Source organism: Bombina bombina, chromosome 2 (assembly GCF_027579735.1).
Source record: "Bombina bombina isolate aBomBom1 chromosome 2, aBomBom1.pri, whole genome shotgun sequence".
Classification (NCBI taxonomy): domain Eukaryota; kingdom Metazoa; phylum Chordata; class Amphibia; order Anura; family Bombinatoridae; genus Bombina; species Bombina bombina.
In genome coordinates, this window is record NC_069500.1 from 425,215,695 (window position 1) to 425,229,483 (window position 13,789).

At 41.2% G+C, this 13,789-nt stretch overlaps 1 protein-coding gene across 1 annotated transcript in view; it reads left to right on the top strand.

Moving 5' to 3' along the window:
• CABIN1 (calcineurin binding protein 1) overlaps nt 1–13,789 on the top strand; it is a 1,089,846-nt gene that overhangs the window by 90,202 nt on the left and 985,855 nt on the right. The window contains exon 6 of the mRNA XM_053701973.1: nt 10,403–10,583. Coding sequence (XP_053557948.1) covers nt 10,403–10,583 — 181 coding nt within the window. The remainder of the gene's footprint in view (nt 1–10,402; nt 10,584–13,789) is intronic.

Here is a 13,789-nt window from a genome sequence, read left to right on the forward strand (position 1 = left end):
AGAATCCGGATGTTCGCTCTTATACGTGTATTTCGCATGCGCAGCGATCTTTCTCCAGACTAGACTATTTTTTGATTTCAGAAACCATGCTAACGCAGAGCTGGACCACCAGAATTGAAGACATAGCTATTTCGGACCATGCGGTTATTGTATTGGGACTTAGGGCCGCAGGTGGACGGCCTGGTCAGAACTACATTTCTTTCCCTAGATATCTGAGTAATAATATTAAATTTCAGAACCATCTCCGATTGAAATGGGCTGAATATCTCAATAATAATCATAACTATATAGATAAGACTGAGATATTCTGGGAGGCTTCTAAAGCCGTTTTACGCGGAGAGATTAAGTCCTATACACTTTACCTGTCAAAAAGCAGTAGTATAGGGGCTAGACAATTAGCTAACCGCGTGAAGAATACATATAGAGCGTATATTACTAGGCACACGAAAGAGTGCTGGGATGCTTATGTCACAGCGAAGACACTCCGGGACTCATTCCTGAAGCAGATTAGTGCCCAGGAAGAACTCAGAATGAAAGCAAGGTATGGAGGGTTTACGGGTAGATCAGCAAAGTTTCTAGCAAGGTTAGCTAAATCTTCTCCGAGATACGCAATTACCTCTATTAAACAAGGAACCTTGAGATACACAAGCCATACTGATATAGAAAAAGTATTCTTTGACTTTTTCCAGGATCTATATACTCAAGAGCCTATTAATCTACAGAAAAAAGAGACATTTTGGGGGAAGATTAAAACCCCACGTATATCCATAGAAGCCAGAGATGCCATCAATGCTCCTATAACGGAAGAAGAAATAGTGTGGGCAATTAAAAACGCGAAACCCAATAAAGCAGCCGGTCCAGATGCTCTACCCATAGAATACTATAGAATCCTCCAACCCCAGGTGCTTCCTATATTAGTTAAGTTATTTAATTCTTATTTTTCCGAGAATACGAGATGTTCCACATCCTTTACAGCTGCAAATATCTCACTGATCCTTAAAAAGGGGAAAGATCCTGAATTACCAAGTTCCTATAGACCTATTTCGGTTTTAAATACCGACTATAAGTTGCTTGCGTCTATCATAGCCCTACGATTAAAACCTTATATGGGCGATTTAATTCATGAGAATCAGTCTGGCTTTATGCATGGTCGTAAGTCGACAAGGAATATAAGGAAATTACTAATCCTGATTGAATCTTTTTGGAATATATATAAAACTAAGGAATCTTATGGAAGCATTGACAAGGCTATTTTGACAGTTGATGCAGAAAAGGCTTTCGACAGGGTCAGTTGGGATCATTTGTTTTCTACGTTAGATGAATTTGGGTTTTCGGGCCCTTTTAACAATTATATACGTTTAATCTACAGTACCCCCTCCTCTGCGGTAATTATTAATAATACCTCTACTCAGCGATTCAATTTATTCAGAGGGACTAGACAGGGCTGCCCACTTTCCCCCTTCTTGTTTAATCTCAGTATAGAACCACTGGCCATTCTTATACGGCAAGAACTGGAGGGGATTTCATTAGTGCGTGAGAAGTTGATTCTTCTTCTCTACGCAGATGATCTCCTCCTATTCCTATCTAATTTTGCAGTGTCATTACCTATCCTACAGAGTATCACCCAAGAGTTCGGGGAAATCTCAGGGTTTAAGATTAATACATCTAAATCTGAGCTTATGTGGATAGATAAAAATCCCGCACTGCAGCTGAATCACCCTTTTAGGGAGGTCCCGCAGATTACATATTTGGGTTTACGACTATCTAGAAACCCGGAGGAATGGTATGGATTAAATTATAGGTCAGTAATGGAGTCCTGTAAGAGTAAACTAGATGAATGGACTAGGCTTCCTATTTCATTAACAGCCCGGGTGACTCTGATTAAAACAATCATCTTCCCAAAGCTCCTCTATATTATGCAAAACATCCCATGGTTCCTACATAAGAGAGATATCACCATATATAATAAGGCCTGTTCCAAATTTTTATGGAATGGCAAAAGACCGCGGATTGCCGCAGGTAGGCTCATGAATTCTAAGACATCAGCAGGTTTGGCACTCCCCGATATTCAGACATATAATCTGGTTATAATAGCTAGATTCGCATTTGATTGGTTGACTGGGAAGGAGCAAATCACGTCATTTATGTGGGAATCACAGCTTGTGGCCCCATTTAAATTGAAAGCTCTGTTACACTGTCCACTTACCTCACTTCCTTCTAACATATTTTATTTAGACACTCTGAAAAACGTCATTATTGCCTGGCAAAGACTATGTGCAGAAATGGGCAACTCGCCCTATGTTTCACAATATCTACCTATAGCGGGTAATCCAGAATTTAGTCCTGGCCTCTTGAATCGGATATTCATAGACTGGGAATCTAAAGGCCTCCAAACCTTATGTCAGATGCGGGACACGGGAGGGCATACATTATTATTCCAAGAAATTGTATCTCGGTTTGATATAGGGCCACGGGAGTTCTATGCCTACCTCCAATTTAGGCACTTTCTCCATGAGATAATTACGAAATATGGGAATGACTGGTCCCTGGGTGAGCTGCAGTCTAGGATTTCAATGTACGCAGCAGGAATATATGCAATTTCCCCTTTATATTTACTATTAAAGCAGAAATCATCAAAAGCGCAAGTAGACGAGATGGTTGTTAGATGGGCTAACCTATTCTCGGATATAGATGAGCAGAGTATCATAGAGAGCTTTAAAATAACGCAACAGCCCTGGGTCCCGACATCTTGGAGGGAGTCCCAGATAAAAATCGGGCTACAGAGATATCTTACGCCTGCGGTGTTAGCTAAATGGTATAAAATAAAAGCTCTTTGCCCTAGATGTTCAAATACTGGTGCTGACCTCTTCCATTGTTTATGGAGTTGCCCTAAGGTATCGCAATATTGGGGGAAAATCATATTTTGGATGACAGTTGTTTTGAAGGTGGACTATAAAATATCCCCTATTGAGATCTTTTTTCTGGTAAAATATCGGCACACAATTAAGAATCATAACTTGATAAATACTATCATATTAACTGCACGGAGTCTTATTTTTAAGACATGGAAAGCAGCCGCTTTACCTACAATGGCACAATTTAAAAGGGCTTTGACTGATCAGTTCATAAAAGAACAAATTAACTTACCCTACCCACAAGAAAAACATCTAGTAGTATTTTTTAAGAAATGGGAGATATTTTTAAGATCATTACCCCTATTGCATCAAAAAAAATTAATTAAACCTTTTAGTAATTCGGAATATTTACAGATGAACATTTTGGCAGGTCACTTCCCTGGCGAATGGGCAATGGACACTGAGTGAGTGCTTGGGGGTGAGGTGAGGATGGGGGGTGGGGGGTGGAGAGGAGCGTCTCCCGTTTCTTTCTTTTCCTTTTTTTTTTTTTTTTTTTTTTATGTCTTGTTCGTGGGTTGGGTTGGGGGATCTGGCTTTTGGCTATATTGTATATTTGGTCACCGTACATATAATGTGGGGATAGAAGATGAGAAAATCACTGAGTCGAAGAAAGCATAGCTAGTTTATTCAGGGCTATTTGGTTATACTACACAATTTTAGCCAAATCTTAATGTTCACTTTAAAAGATGGTAGTAAGAACTGTTTTTAATTAGCCACGGACACTATTGGCCCTTTGGTTTGGTTTTCTTTGTTGGTATCTAATTATGTATGGATTTGTGTATAATCACTGTTTCTTCTGTTATGTGTGATCAGTCCACGGGTCATCATTACTTCTGGGATATTATCTGCTCCCCTACAGGAAGTGCAAGAGGATTCACCCAGCAGAGTTGCTATATAGCTCCTCCCCTCTACGTCACCCCCAGTCATTCTCTTGCACCCAAAGACTAGATAGGAGGTGTGAGAGGACTATGGTGATTATACTTAGTTTTTAGAACTTCAATCAAAAGTTTGTTATTTTACAATAGCACCGGAGCGTGTTATTACTTCTCTGGCAGAGTTTGAAGAAGAATCTACCAGAGTTTTTCTTATGATTTTAACCGGAGTAGTTAAGATCATATTGCTGTTTCTCGGCCATCTGAGGGAGGTAAAAGCTTCAGATCAGGGGACAGCGGGCAGTTGAATCTGCATTGAGGTATGTAGCAGTTTTTATTTTCTGAATGGAATTGATGAGAAAATCCTGCTATACCGTTATAATGACATGTATGTATACTCTACACTTCAGTATTCTGGGGATGGTATTTCACCGGAATTACTCTGTAAAAATACATTAAACCTTTTAATAGGTATTTAATTCATGTTAAACGTTTTTGCTGGAATGTAGAATCGTTTGCATTTCTGAGGTACTGAGTGAATAAATATTTGGGCATTATTTTTCCACTTGGCAGTTTGCTTGTTTTGATTATGACAGTTTCGTTTCTCTCTCACTGCTGTGTGTGAGGGGGAGGGGCCGTTTTTGGCGCTCTTTGCTACGCATCAAAAAATTTCCAGTCAGTTACACTTATATTTTCTGCATGATCCGGTTCATCTCTAACAGAACTCAGGGGTCTTCAAACTTCTTTGAAGGGAAGTAGATTCTCTCAGCAGAGCTGTGAGATTTATATAGTGACTGTGTTTTTAAAACGTTGCTCTGTGATTTTTATGTTTAAAATTTAATTAGTGTTGCTTTACTAATGGGAACAAACCTTTGCTAACAAGTTATGTTGTTTTTAAAGAGTGATGCTATAACTGTTTTTCAGTTCATTATTTCAACTGTCATTTAATCGTTTAGTGCTTCTTTGAGGCACAGTACGTTTTTGTTAAATAAGATTGTAACCAAGTTGCATGTTTATTGCTAGTGTGTTAAACATGTCTGATTCAGAGGAAGATACCTGTGTCATTTGTTCCAATGCCAAGGTGGAGCCCAATAGAAATTTATGTACTAACTGTATTGATGCTACTTTAAATAAAAGCCAATCTGTACAAATTGAACAAATTTCACCAAACAGCGAGGGGAGAGTTATGCCGTCTAACTCGCCTCACGTGTCAGTACCTGCGTCTCCCGCCCGGGAGGTGCGTGATATTATGGCGCCTAGTACTTCTGGGCAGCCATTACAGATAACATTACAAGATATGGCTACTGTTATGACTGAAGTTTTGGCTAAGTTACCAGAACTAAGAGGCAAGCGTGATCACTCTGGGGTGAGAACAGAGTGCGCTGATAATTCTAGGGCCATGTCTGATACTGCGTCACAGCTTGCAGAGCATGAGGACGGAGAGCTTCATTCTGTAGGTGACGGTTCTGATCCAAGCAGATTGGATTCAGATATTTCAAATTTTAAATTTAAATTGGAAAACCTCCGTGTATTACTAGGGGAGGTCTTAGCGGCTCTTAACGATTGTAACACTGTTGCAATACCAGAGAAAATGTGTAGGTTGGATAAATACTTTGCGGTACCGGCGAGTACTGACGTTTTTCCTATACCTAAGAGATTAACTGAAATTGTTACTAAGGAGTGGGATAGACCCGGTGTGCCGTTCTCACCCCCTCCAATATTTAGAAAGATGTTTCCAATAGACGCCACCACACGGGACTTATGGCAAACGGTCCCTAAGGTGGAGGGAGCAGTTTCTACTTTAGCTAAGCGCACCACTATCCCGGTGGAGGATAGCTGTGCCTTTTCAGATCCTATGGATAAAAAATTAGAGGGTTACCTTAAGAAAATGTTTGTTCAACAAGGTTTGATATTGCAACCCCTTGCATGCATCGCGCCGATTACGGCTGCGGCAGCATTTTGGATTGAGTCTCTGGAAGAGAACCTTAGTTCCGCTACGCTGGACGACATTACGGACAGGCTTAGAGTCCTTAAACTAGCTAATTCATTCGTTTCGGAGGCCGTAGTACATTTAACCAAACTTACGGCTAAGAATTCAGGATTCGCCATTCAGGCACGTAGGGCGCTGTGGCTAAAATCCTGGTCGGCTGATGTAACTTCTAAGTCCAAATTACTTAATATACCTTTCAAGGGGCAAACTTTATTTGGGCCCGGTTTGAAAGAAATTATCGCTGACATTACAGGAGGTAAGGGCCACGCTCTACCTCAAGACAAAGCCAAAGCTAAGGCTAGACAGTCTAATTTTCATCCCTTTCGGAATTTCAAAGCAGGTGCAGCATCAACTTCCACTGCACCAAAACAGGAAGGAGCTGTTGCTCGTTACAGACAAGGCTGGAAACCTAACCAGTCCTGGAATAAGGGCAAGCAGGCCAGAAAACCTGCTGCTGCCCCTAAGACAGCATGAACCGAGGGCCCCCGATCCGGGACCGGATCTAGTGGGGGGCAGACTCTCTCTCTTCGCCCAGGCTTGGGCAAGAGATGTCCAGGATCCCTGGGCGCTAGAGATCATATCTCAGGGATACCTTCTAGACTTCAAATTATCTCCCCCAAGAGGGAGATTTCATCTGTCAAGGTTGTCAACAAACCAAATAAAGAAAGACGCGTTTCTACGCTGTGTACAAGATCTATTATTAATGGGAGTGATCCATCCGGTTCCGCGGTCGGAACAAGGACAAGGGTTTTACTCAAACCTGTTTGTGGTTCCCAAAAAAGAGGGAACTTTCAGGCCAATCTTGGATTTAAAGATCCTAAACAAATTCCTACGAGTTCCATCGTTCAAAATGGAAACTATTCGGACAATCTTACCCATGATCCAAAAGGGTCAGTTCATGACCACAGTGGATTTAAAGGATGCTTACCTTCACATACCGATTCACAAAGATCATTACCGGTATCTAAGGTTTGCCTTCTTAGACAGGCATTACCAGTTTGTAGCTCTTCCATTCGGATTGGCTACGGCTCCAAGAATCTTCACAAAGGTTCTGGGTGCCCTTCTGGCGGTTCTGAGACCGCGAGGAATTTCGGTAGCTCCGTACCTAGACGACATTCTGATACAAGCTTCAAGCTTTCAAACTGCCAAGTCTCATACAGAGTTAGTTCTGGCATTTCTAAGGTCGCATGGATGGAAAGTGAACGAAAAGAAGAGTTCTCTCTTGCCTCTCACAAGGGTTCCATTCTTGGGGACTCTTATAGATTCCGTAGAAATGAAGATTTATCTGACAGAAGACAGATTAACAAAGCTTCTAAATGCATGCCGTGTCCTTCATTCCATTCAACTCCCGTCAGTAGCTCAATGCATGGAGGTGATCGGATTAATGGTAGCAGCAATGGACATAGTTCCCTTTGCACGCCTACATCTCAGACCGCTGCAATTGTGCATGCTGAGTCAGTGGAATGGGGATTACTCAGATTTGTCCCCCACTCTGAATCTGGATCAAGAGACCAGAAACTCTCTTCTATGGTGGCTTTCTCGGCCACATCTGTCCAGGGGGATGCCTTTCAGCAGGCCGGACTGGACAATTGTAACAACAGACGCCAGCCTTCTAGGTTGGGGCGCTGTCTGGCATTCTCTGAAGGCTCAGGGACAATGGAGTCAGGAGGAAAGTCTCCTGCCAATAAACATTCTGGAATTGAGAGCAGTTCTCAATGCCCTTCTAGCTTGGCCCCAGTTAAAGACTCGGGGGTTCATCAGGTTTCAGTCGGACAACATCACGACTGTAGCTTACATCAACCATCAGGGAGGGACAAGAAGCTCCCTAGCAATGATAGAAGTATCAAAGATAATTCGCTGGGCAGAGTCTCACTCTTGCCACCTGTCAGCAATCCACATCCCGGGAGTGGAGAACTGGGAGGCGGATTTCTTGAGTCGCCAGACTCTTCATCCGGGGGAGTGGGAACTTCATCCGGAGGTCTTTGCCCAAATACTTCGACGTTGGGGCAAACCAGAGATAGATCTCATGGCGTCTCGCCAGAACGCCAAACTTCCTCGCTACGGATCCAGATCCAGGGATCCGGGAGCGGTTCTGATAGATGCTTTGACAGCACCTTGGAACTTCAGGATGGCTTATGTGTTTCCACCCTTCCCGCTGCTTCCTCGATTGATTGCCAAAATCAAACAGGAGAGAGCATCAGTGATTCTAATAGCGCCTGCATGGCCGCGCAGGACTTGGTATGCAGATCTAGTGGACATGTCATCCTGTCCGCCGTGGTCTCTACCTCTAAGACAGGACCTTCTGATTCAGGGTCCATTCAAACATCAAAGTCTAACTTCTCTGAAGCTGACTGCTTGGAAATTGAACGCTTGATTTTATCAAAACGTGGGTTTTCTGAGTCGGTTATTGATACCCTGATACAGGCTAGGAAGCCTGTTACCAGAAAGATTTACCATAAAATATGGCGTAAATACCTATACTGGTGTGAATCCAAAGATTACTCCTGGAGTAAGGTTAGGATTCCTAGGATATTGTCTTTTCTACAAGAAGGTTTAGAAAAGGGTTTATCGGCTAGCTCATTAAAGGGACAGATCTCAGCTCTGTCCATCTTGTTACACAGGCGTCTGTCAGAAAATTCAGACATCCAGGCCTTTTGTCAGGCTTTAGCTAGGATCAAGCCTGTGTTTAAAACTGTTGCTCCGCCATGGAGTTTAAACTTAGTTCTTAACGTTTTACAGGGTGTTCCGTTTGAACCCCTTCATTCCATTGATATAAGATTGTTATCTTGGAAAGTTCTATTTTTAATGGCTATTTCCTCGGCTCGAAGAGTCTCTGAGTTATCAGCCCTACATTGTGATTCTCCTTATCTGATCTTTCACTCAGACAAGGTAGTTCTGCGTACTAAACCTGGGTTCTTACCTAAGGTTGTCTCTAACAGGAATATCAATCAAGAGATTGTTGTTCCATCCTTGTGTCCAAATCCTTCTTCAAAGAAGGAACGTCTTCTACACAATCTGGATGTAGTTCGTGCCCTCAAGTTCTACTTGCAGGCAACTAAAGATTTTCGCCAAACTTCTTCCCTGTTTGTCGTTTATTCTGGACAGAGGAGAGGTCAAAAAGCTTCTGCTACCTCTCTCTCTTTTTGGCTTCGTAGCATAATACGTTTAGCCTATGAGACTGCTGGACAGCAGCCTCCTGAAAGAATTACAGCTCACTCCACTAGAGCTGTGGCTTCCACTTGGGCCTTTAAGAATGAGGCCTCTGTTGAACAGATTTGCAAGGCTGCAACTTGGTCTTCGCTTCATATTTTTTCCAAATTTTACAAATTTGACACTTTTGCTTCTTCGGAGGCTATTTTTGGGAGAAAGGTTCTTCAGGCAGTGGTTCCTTCTGTATAATGAGCCTGCCTATCCCTCCCGTCATCCGTGTACTTTTGCTTTGGTATTGGTATCCCAGAAGTAATGATGACCCGTGGACTGATCACACATAACAGAAGAAAACATAATTTATGCTTACCTGATAAATTCCTTTCTTCTGTTGTGTGATCAGTCCACGGCCCGCCCTGTTTTTTAAGGCAGGTACATAATTTTTAAATTATAATTCAGTCACCACTACACCCTTGGCTTCTCCTTTCTCGTTGGTCTTTGGTCGAATGACTGGAGGTGACGTAGAGGGGAGGAGCTATATAGCAACTCTGCTGGGTGAATCCTCTTGCACTTCCTGTAGGGGAGCAGATAATATCCCAGAAGTAATGATGACCCGTGGACTGATCACACAACAGAAGAAAGGAATTTATCAGGTAAGCATAAATTATGTTTTTTCACTACCTTTAGTTTAAGAAAGAAGGTAATCTTTTTATTGTAAATGTTTTCTCATATTTTAATACACGGACATATACGTTTTTATATAGTGGGTTTTTTTTTAGTAGATGTTTATACAGCACTTTATTCATTTTCCCCCACAAAGGATTTATGATGAATAAGTTTTTCTTTGGTTCACAAAATGTATAGCCTATGATGCATGATATTAACTTGATTATTGTATGTATGTTTTTTTTTGTTTTTTCTCTTTTCTCTTTTTTTTTTCCTTTGTCACTGTATTTGGACAAAGTATTTGTTTGTAATTATTCGGAAACTCAATAAAAAAGAATATAAAAAAAAAAAAAAGAAAACAAAATTTATGCTTACCTGATAAATGTATTTCTTTCTTGACACGGTGAGTCTACGGCCCTCCCTGTTTTTCAGACAGGCACCTCTGCACCTTGTGTTGTTTCCTTTCTCTCCTTTTCCTTCGGTCGAATGACTGGGGGTTGTGGGAAGGGAAGTGATACTTAACATTTTCCTGTGGTGCTCTTTGCCTCCTCCTGCTGGCCAGGAGTGATATTCCCAACAGTAATTGATGATGGTCCGTGGACCGTGTCAAGAAAGAAAGAAATTTATCAGGTAAGCATAAATTTTGTTTTTATTCACTATTATTATGCAGAATATGGTAACTAATGCTCTTTAATTTAGTGAGATTTTAAATGTGCATAATTTAAATGTAGGGTTGTTTTTTTTTTGTTTGTCTTTTATGCTTTTTTTCGGGTAATATACTATTTTCACTTTTTTTTTTTTTTTTATTGTAGGCTGTTATGTTGGACTCAACAGATGTTAACCTTTGGTACAAAATAGGACGTCTAGCACTGCGATTGGTGCGCATTCCGCTGGCTAGACATGCATTTGAGGAGGGGCTGCAGTGTAATCCTGACCACTGGCCCTGCTTGGATAATCTGGTCACAGTTCTTTACACGCTTAGTGATTATACAAGTATGTTTTCTTATTAATGGTGGATAGGTTTATTAACAGAACCTGCCTTTTTTACTGGAACATAATATTATTTAGAATACTTGTAGTGATACAAAGGATATAATCTCAAGCATAGTGTATAGCATGAAAAAAGCGTTAACTCTTTCCTACTATATTTTTAGACCTTAAAGGGATAGTCTAGTCAAAAATAAACTTTCATGATTCAGATAGAGCATGCAACTTTCTAATTTACTCCTATTATCAATTTTTCTTCGTTCTCTTTGTATCTTTATTTAAAAAAGCTGGAAAGTAAGCTTAGGAGCTGGCCCATTTTTGGTTCAGAACCTGGGTAACGCTTGCTAATTGGATGGCTACATTTAGACACCAATTAGCAAGCACTACCCAGGTGCTGAACCAAAAATGGGCCGTCTTCTAAGCTTACATTCAACTATAAAATTGTTGTTCCCTTAATGTGTTTCCAATTACTTTTTTTTACCAGAAGCAGAGTATAAAATGTATGAGATTAGCTTTTAAGGTTTATTTGTGTATATGATTTAGCTTTTTTTTTAGTTTAAGCCACAACCTAATAAATTGGGCCGAGCTTGTAGGTATAATCAGATCTCATTACTTTATCACATTGTGTACATATACATGCTTATTTATCTTTCTCTTGTTAAGTGTATTCAGTCCACGGGTCATCCATTACTTATGGGATATATTCCCTTCCCAACAGGAAGTTGCAAGAGGATCACCCAAGCAGAGCTGCTATATAGCTCCTCCCCTCACATGTCATATCCAGTCATTCTCTTGCAACCCTCAACATAGTAGGAGGTCGTGAGAGGAGTGTGGTGTTTTATACTTATTTCTTCAATCAAAAGTTTGTTATTTTTAAATGGCACCGGAGTGTGCTGTTTTTTTTTCAGGCAGTATTTAGAAGAAGAAATCTGCCTGCGTTTTCTATGATCTTAGCAGAAGTAACTAAGATCCACTGGCTGTTCTCGCACATTCTGAGGAGTGAGGTAACTTCAGAAAGGGAATAGCGTGCGGGGTCTCCTGCAAATGAGGTATGTGCAGTAAAATATTTTTCTAAGGAATGGAATTGACTAAGAAAATACTGCTGATACCGAAGTAATGTAAGTACAGCCTTAAATGCAGTAGTAGCGACTGGTAGCAGGCTTATAAATAACAATACATACTCTTTAAAAAGGGATCTTGAAAACGTTTACTGGCATGTTTAATCGTTTTTGTGAGGTACATTGGTGATAAAACTTATAGGGGCATGCATTTTTCCACATGGCTGACTTATATTTCTGCATAGAAACAGTTAACTGAGGTTTCCCACTGCTGTAATAATGAGTGGGAGGGGCCTATTTTAGCGCTTTTTTGCGCAGTAAAAATTCAGTCACAGTCTTCCTGCTTCTTCCTGCATGACCCAGGACGTCTCTAGAGAGCTCAGAGGTTTTCAAAAGTCATTTTGAGGGAGGTAATCAGTCACAGCAGACCTGTGACAGTGTGTTTGACTGTGTTAAAAAAGTATATTTGCATATTGATTATCCGTTTTTGGGTATTAAGGGGTTAATCATCCATTTGCTAGTGGGTGCAATGCTCTGCTAAACTAATATATTTACTGTGAAAATTTTGGTTGCTATAACAGATTTGGTTCATTGTTATTTCACCTGTGACAGTTTTTTTGTGTTTCTTAAAGGCGCAGTAGCGTTTTTTATATTGCTTGTAAATTTATTTTAAAGCATTTTCCAAGCTTGCTAGTCTCATTGCTAGTCTGTTTAAACATGTCTGACACAGATGAATCTGTTTGTTCACTATGTTTAAAGGCCAATGTGGAGCCCCATAGAAATATGTGTACTAAATGTATTGATGTCACTTTAAATAATAAAAGTCAGTCTTTATCTGTAAAGGAATTATCACCAGACAACGAGGGGGAAGTTATGCCGACTAACTCTCCTCACGTGTCAGTACCTTCGCCTCCCGCTCAGGAGGCGCGTGTGATTGTGGCGCCAAGTACATCAGTGACGCCCATACAAATCACGTTAGAAGACATGGCTACTATTATGAATAATACCCTGACAGAAGTGTTATCTAAATTGCCAGAATTAAGAGGCAAGCGCGATAGCTCTGGGATAAGGACAGAGCGCGCTGGTGATATGAGAGCCATGTCTGATACTGCGTCACAGTTTGCAGAACATGAGGACAGAGAGCTTCATTCTGTGGGTGACGGATCTGATCCGGGGAAGCCGGATTCAGAGATCTCTAATTTCAAATTTAAGCTTGAGAACCTCCGTGTATTGCTTGGAGAGGTTTTAGCGGCTCTGAATGACTGTAACACAGTTGCAATTCCAGAGAAAATGTGTAGGCTGGATAGATACTATGCGGTGCCGGTGTGTACTGACATTTTTCCTATACCTAAAAGGCTTACAGAAATTATTAGCAAGGAGTGGGATAGACCCGGTGTGCCCTTTTCCCCACCTCCTATATTAAGGAAAATGTTTCCAATAGACGCCACTACACGGGACTTATGGCAGACGGTCCCTAAGGTGGAGGGAGCAGTTTCTACTTTAGCTAAGCGTACCACTATCCCGGTGGAGGATAGTTGTGCTTTTTCGGATCCAATGGATAAAAAATTAGAAGGTTACCTTAAGAAAATGTTTGTTCAACAAGGTTTTATCTTACAGCCCCTTGCATGCATTGCGCCTGTCACTGCTGCTGCGGCATTCTGGTTTGAGTCTCTAGAAGAGGCCATTCGCACAGCTCCATTGGATGAAATTATGGACAAGCTTAAAGCACTTAAGCTAGCTAATGCATTTGTTTCTGATGCCATTGTACATTTAACTAAACTAACGGCTAAGAACTCCGGATTCGCCATCCAGGCGCGTTGAGCGCTATGGCTTAAATCCTGGTCAGCTGACGTGACTTCTAAATCTAAATTGCTTAATATTCCTTTCAAAGGGCAGACCTTATTCGGGCCCGGTTTGAAAGAAATTATCGCTGACATTACTGGAGGTAAGGGTCATACTCTTCCTCAGGACAGGGCCAAATCAAAGGCCAAACAGTCTAATTTTCGTGCCTTTCGAAACTTCAAGGCAGGAGCAGCATCAACTTCCTCCGCTCCAAAACAGGAAGGAACTGTTGCTCGTTACAGACAGGCCTGGAAAACTAACCAGTCCTGGAACAAGGGCAAGCAGGCCAGAAAACCTACTACTGCCCCTAAG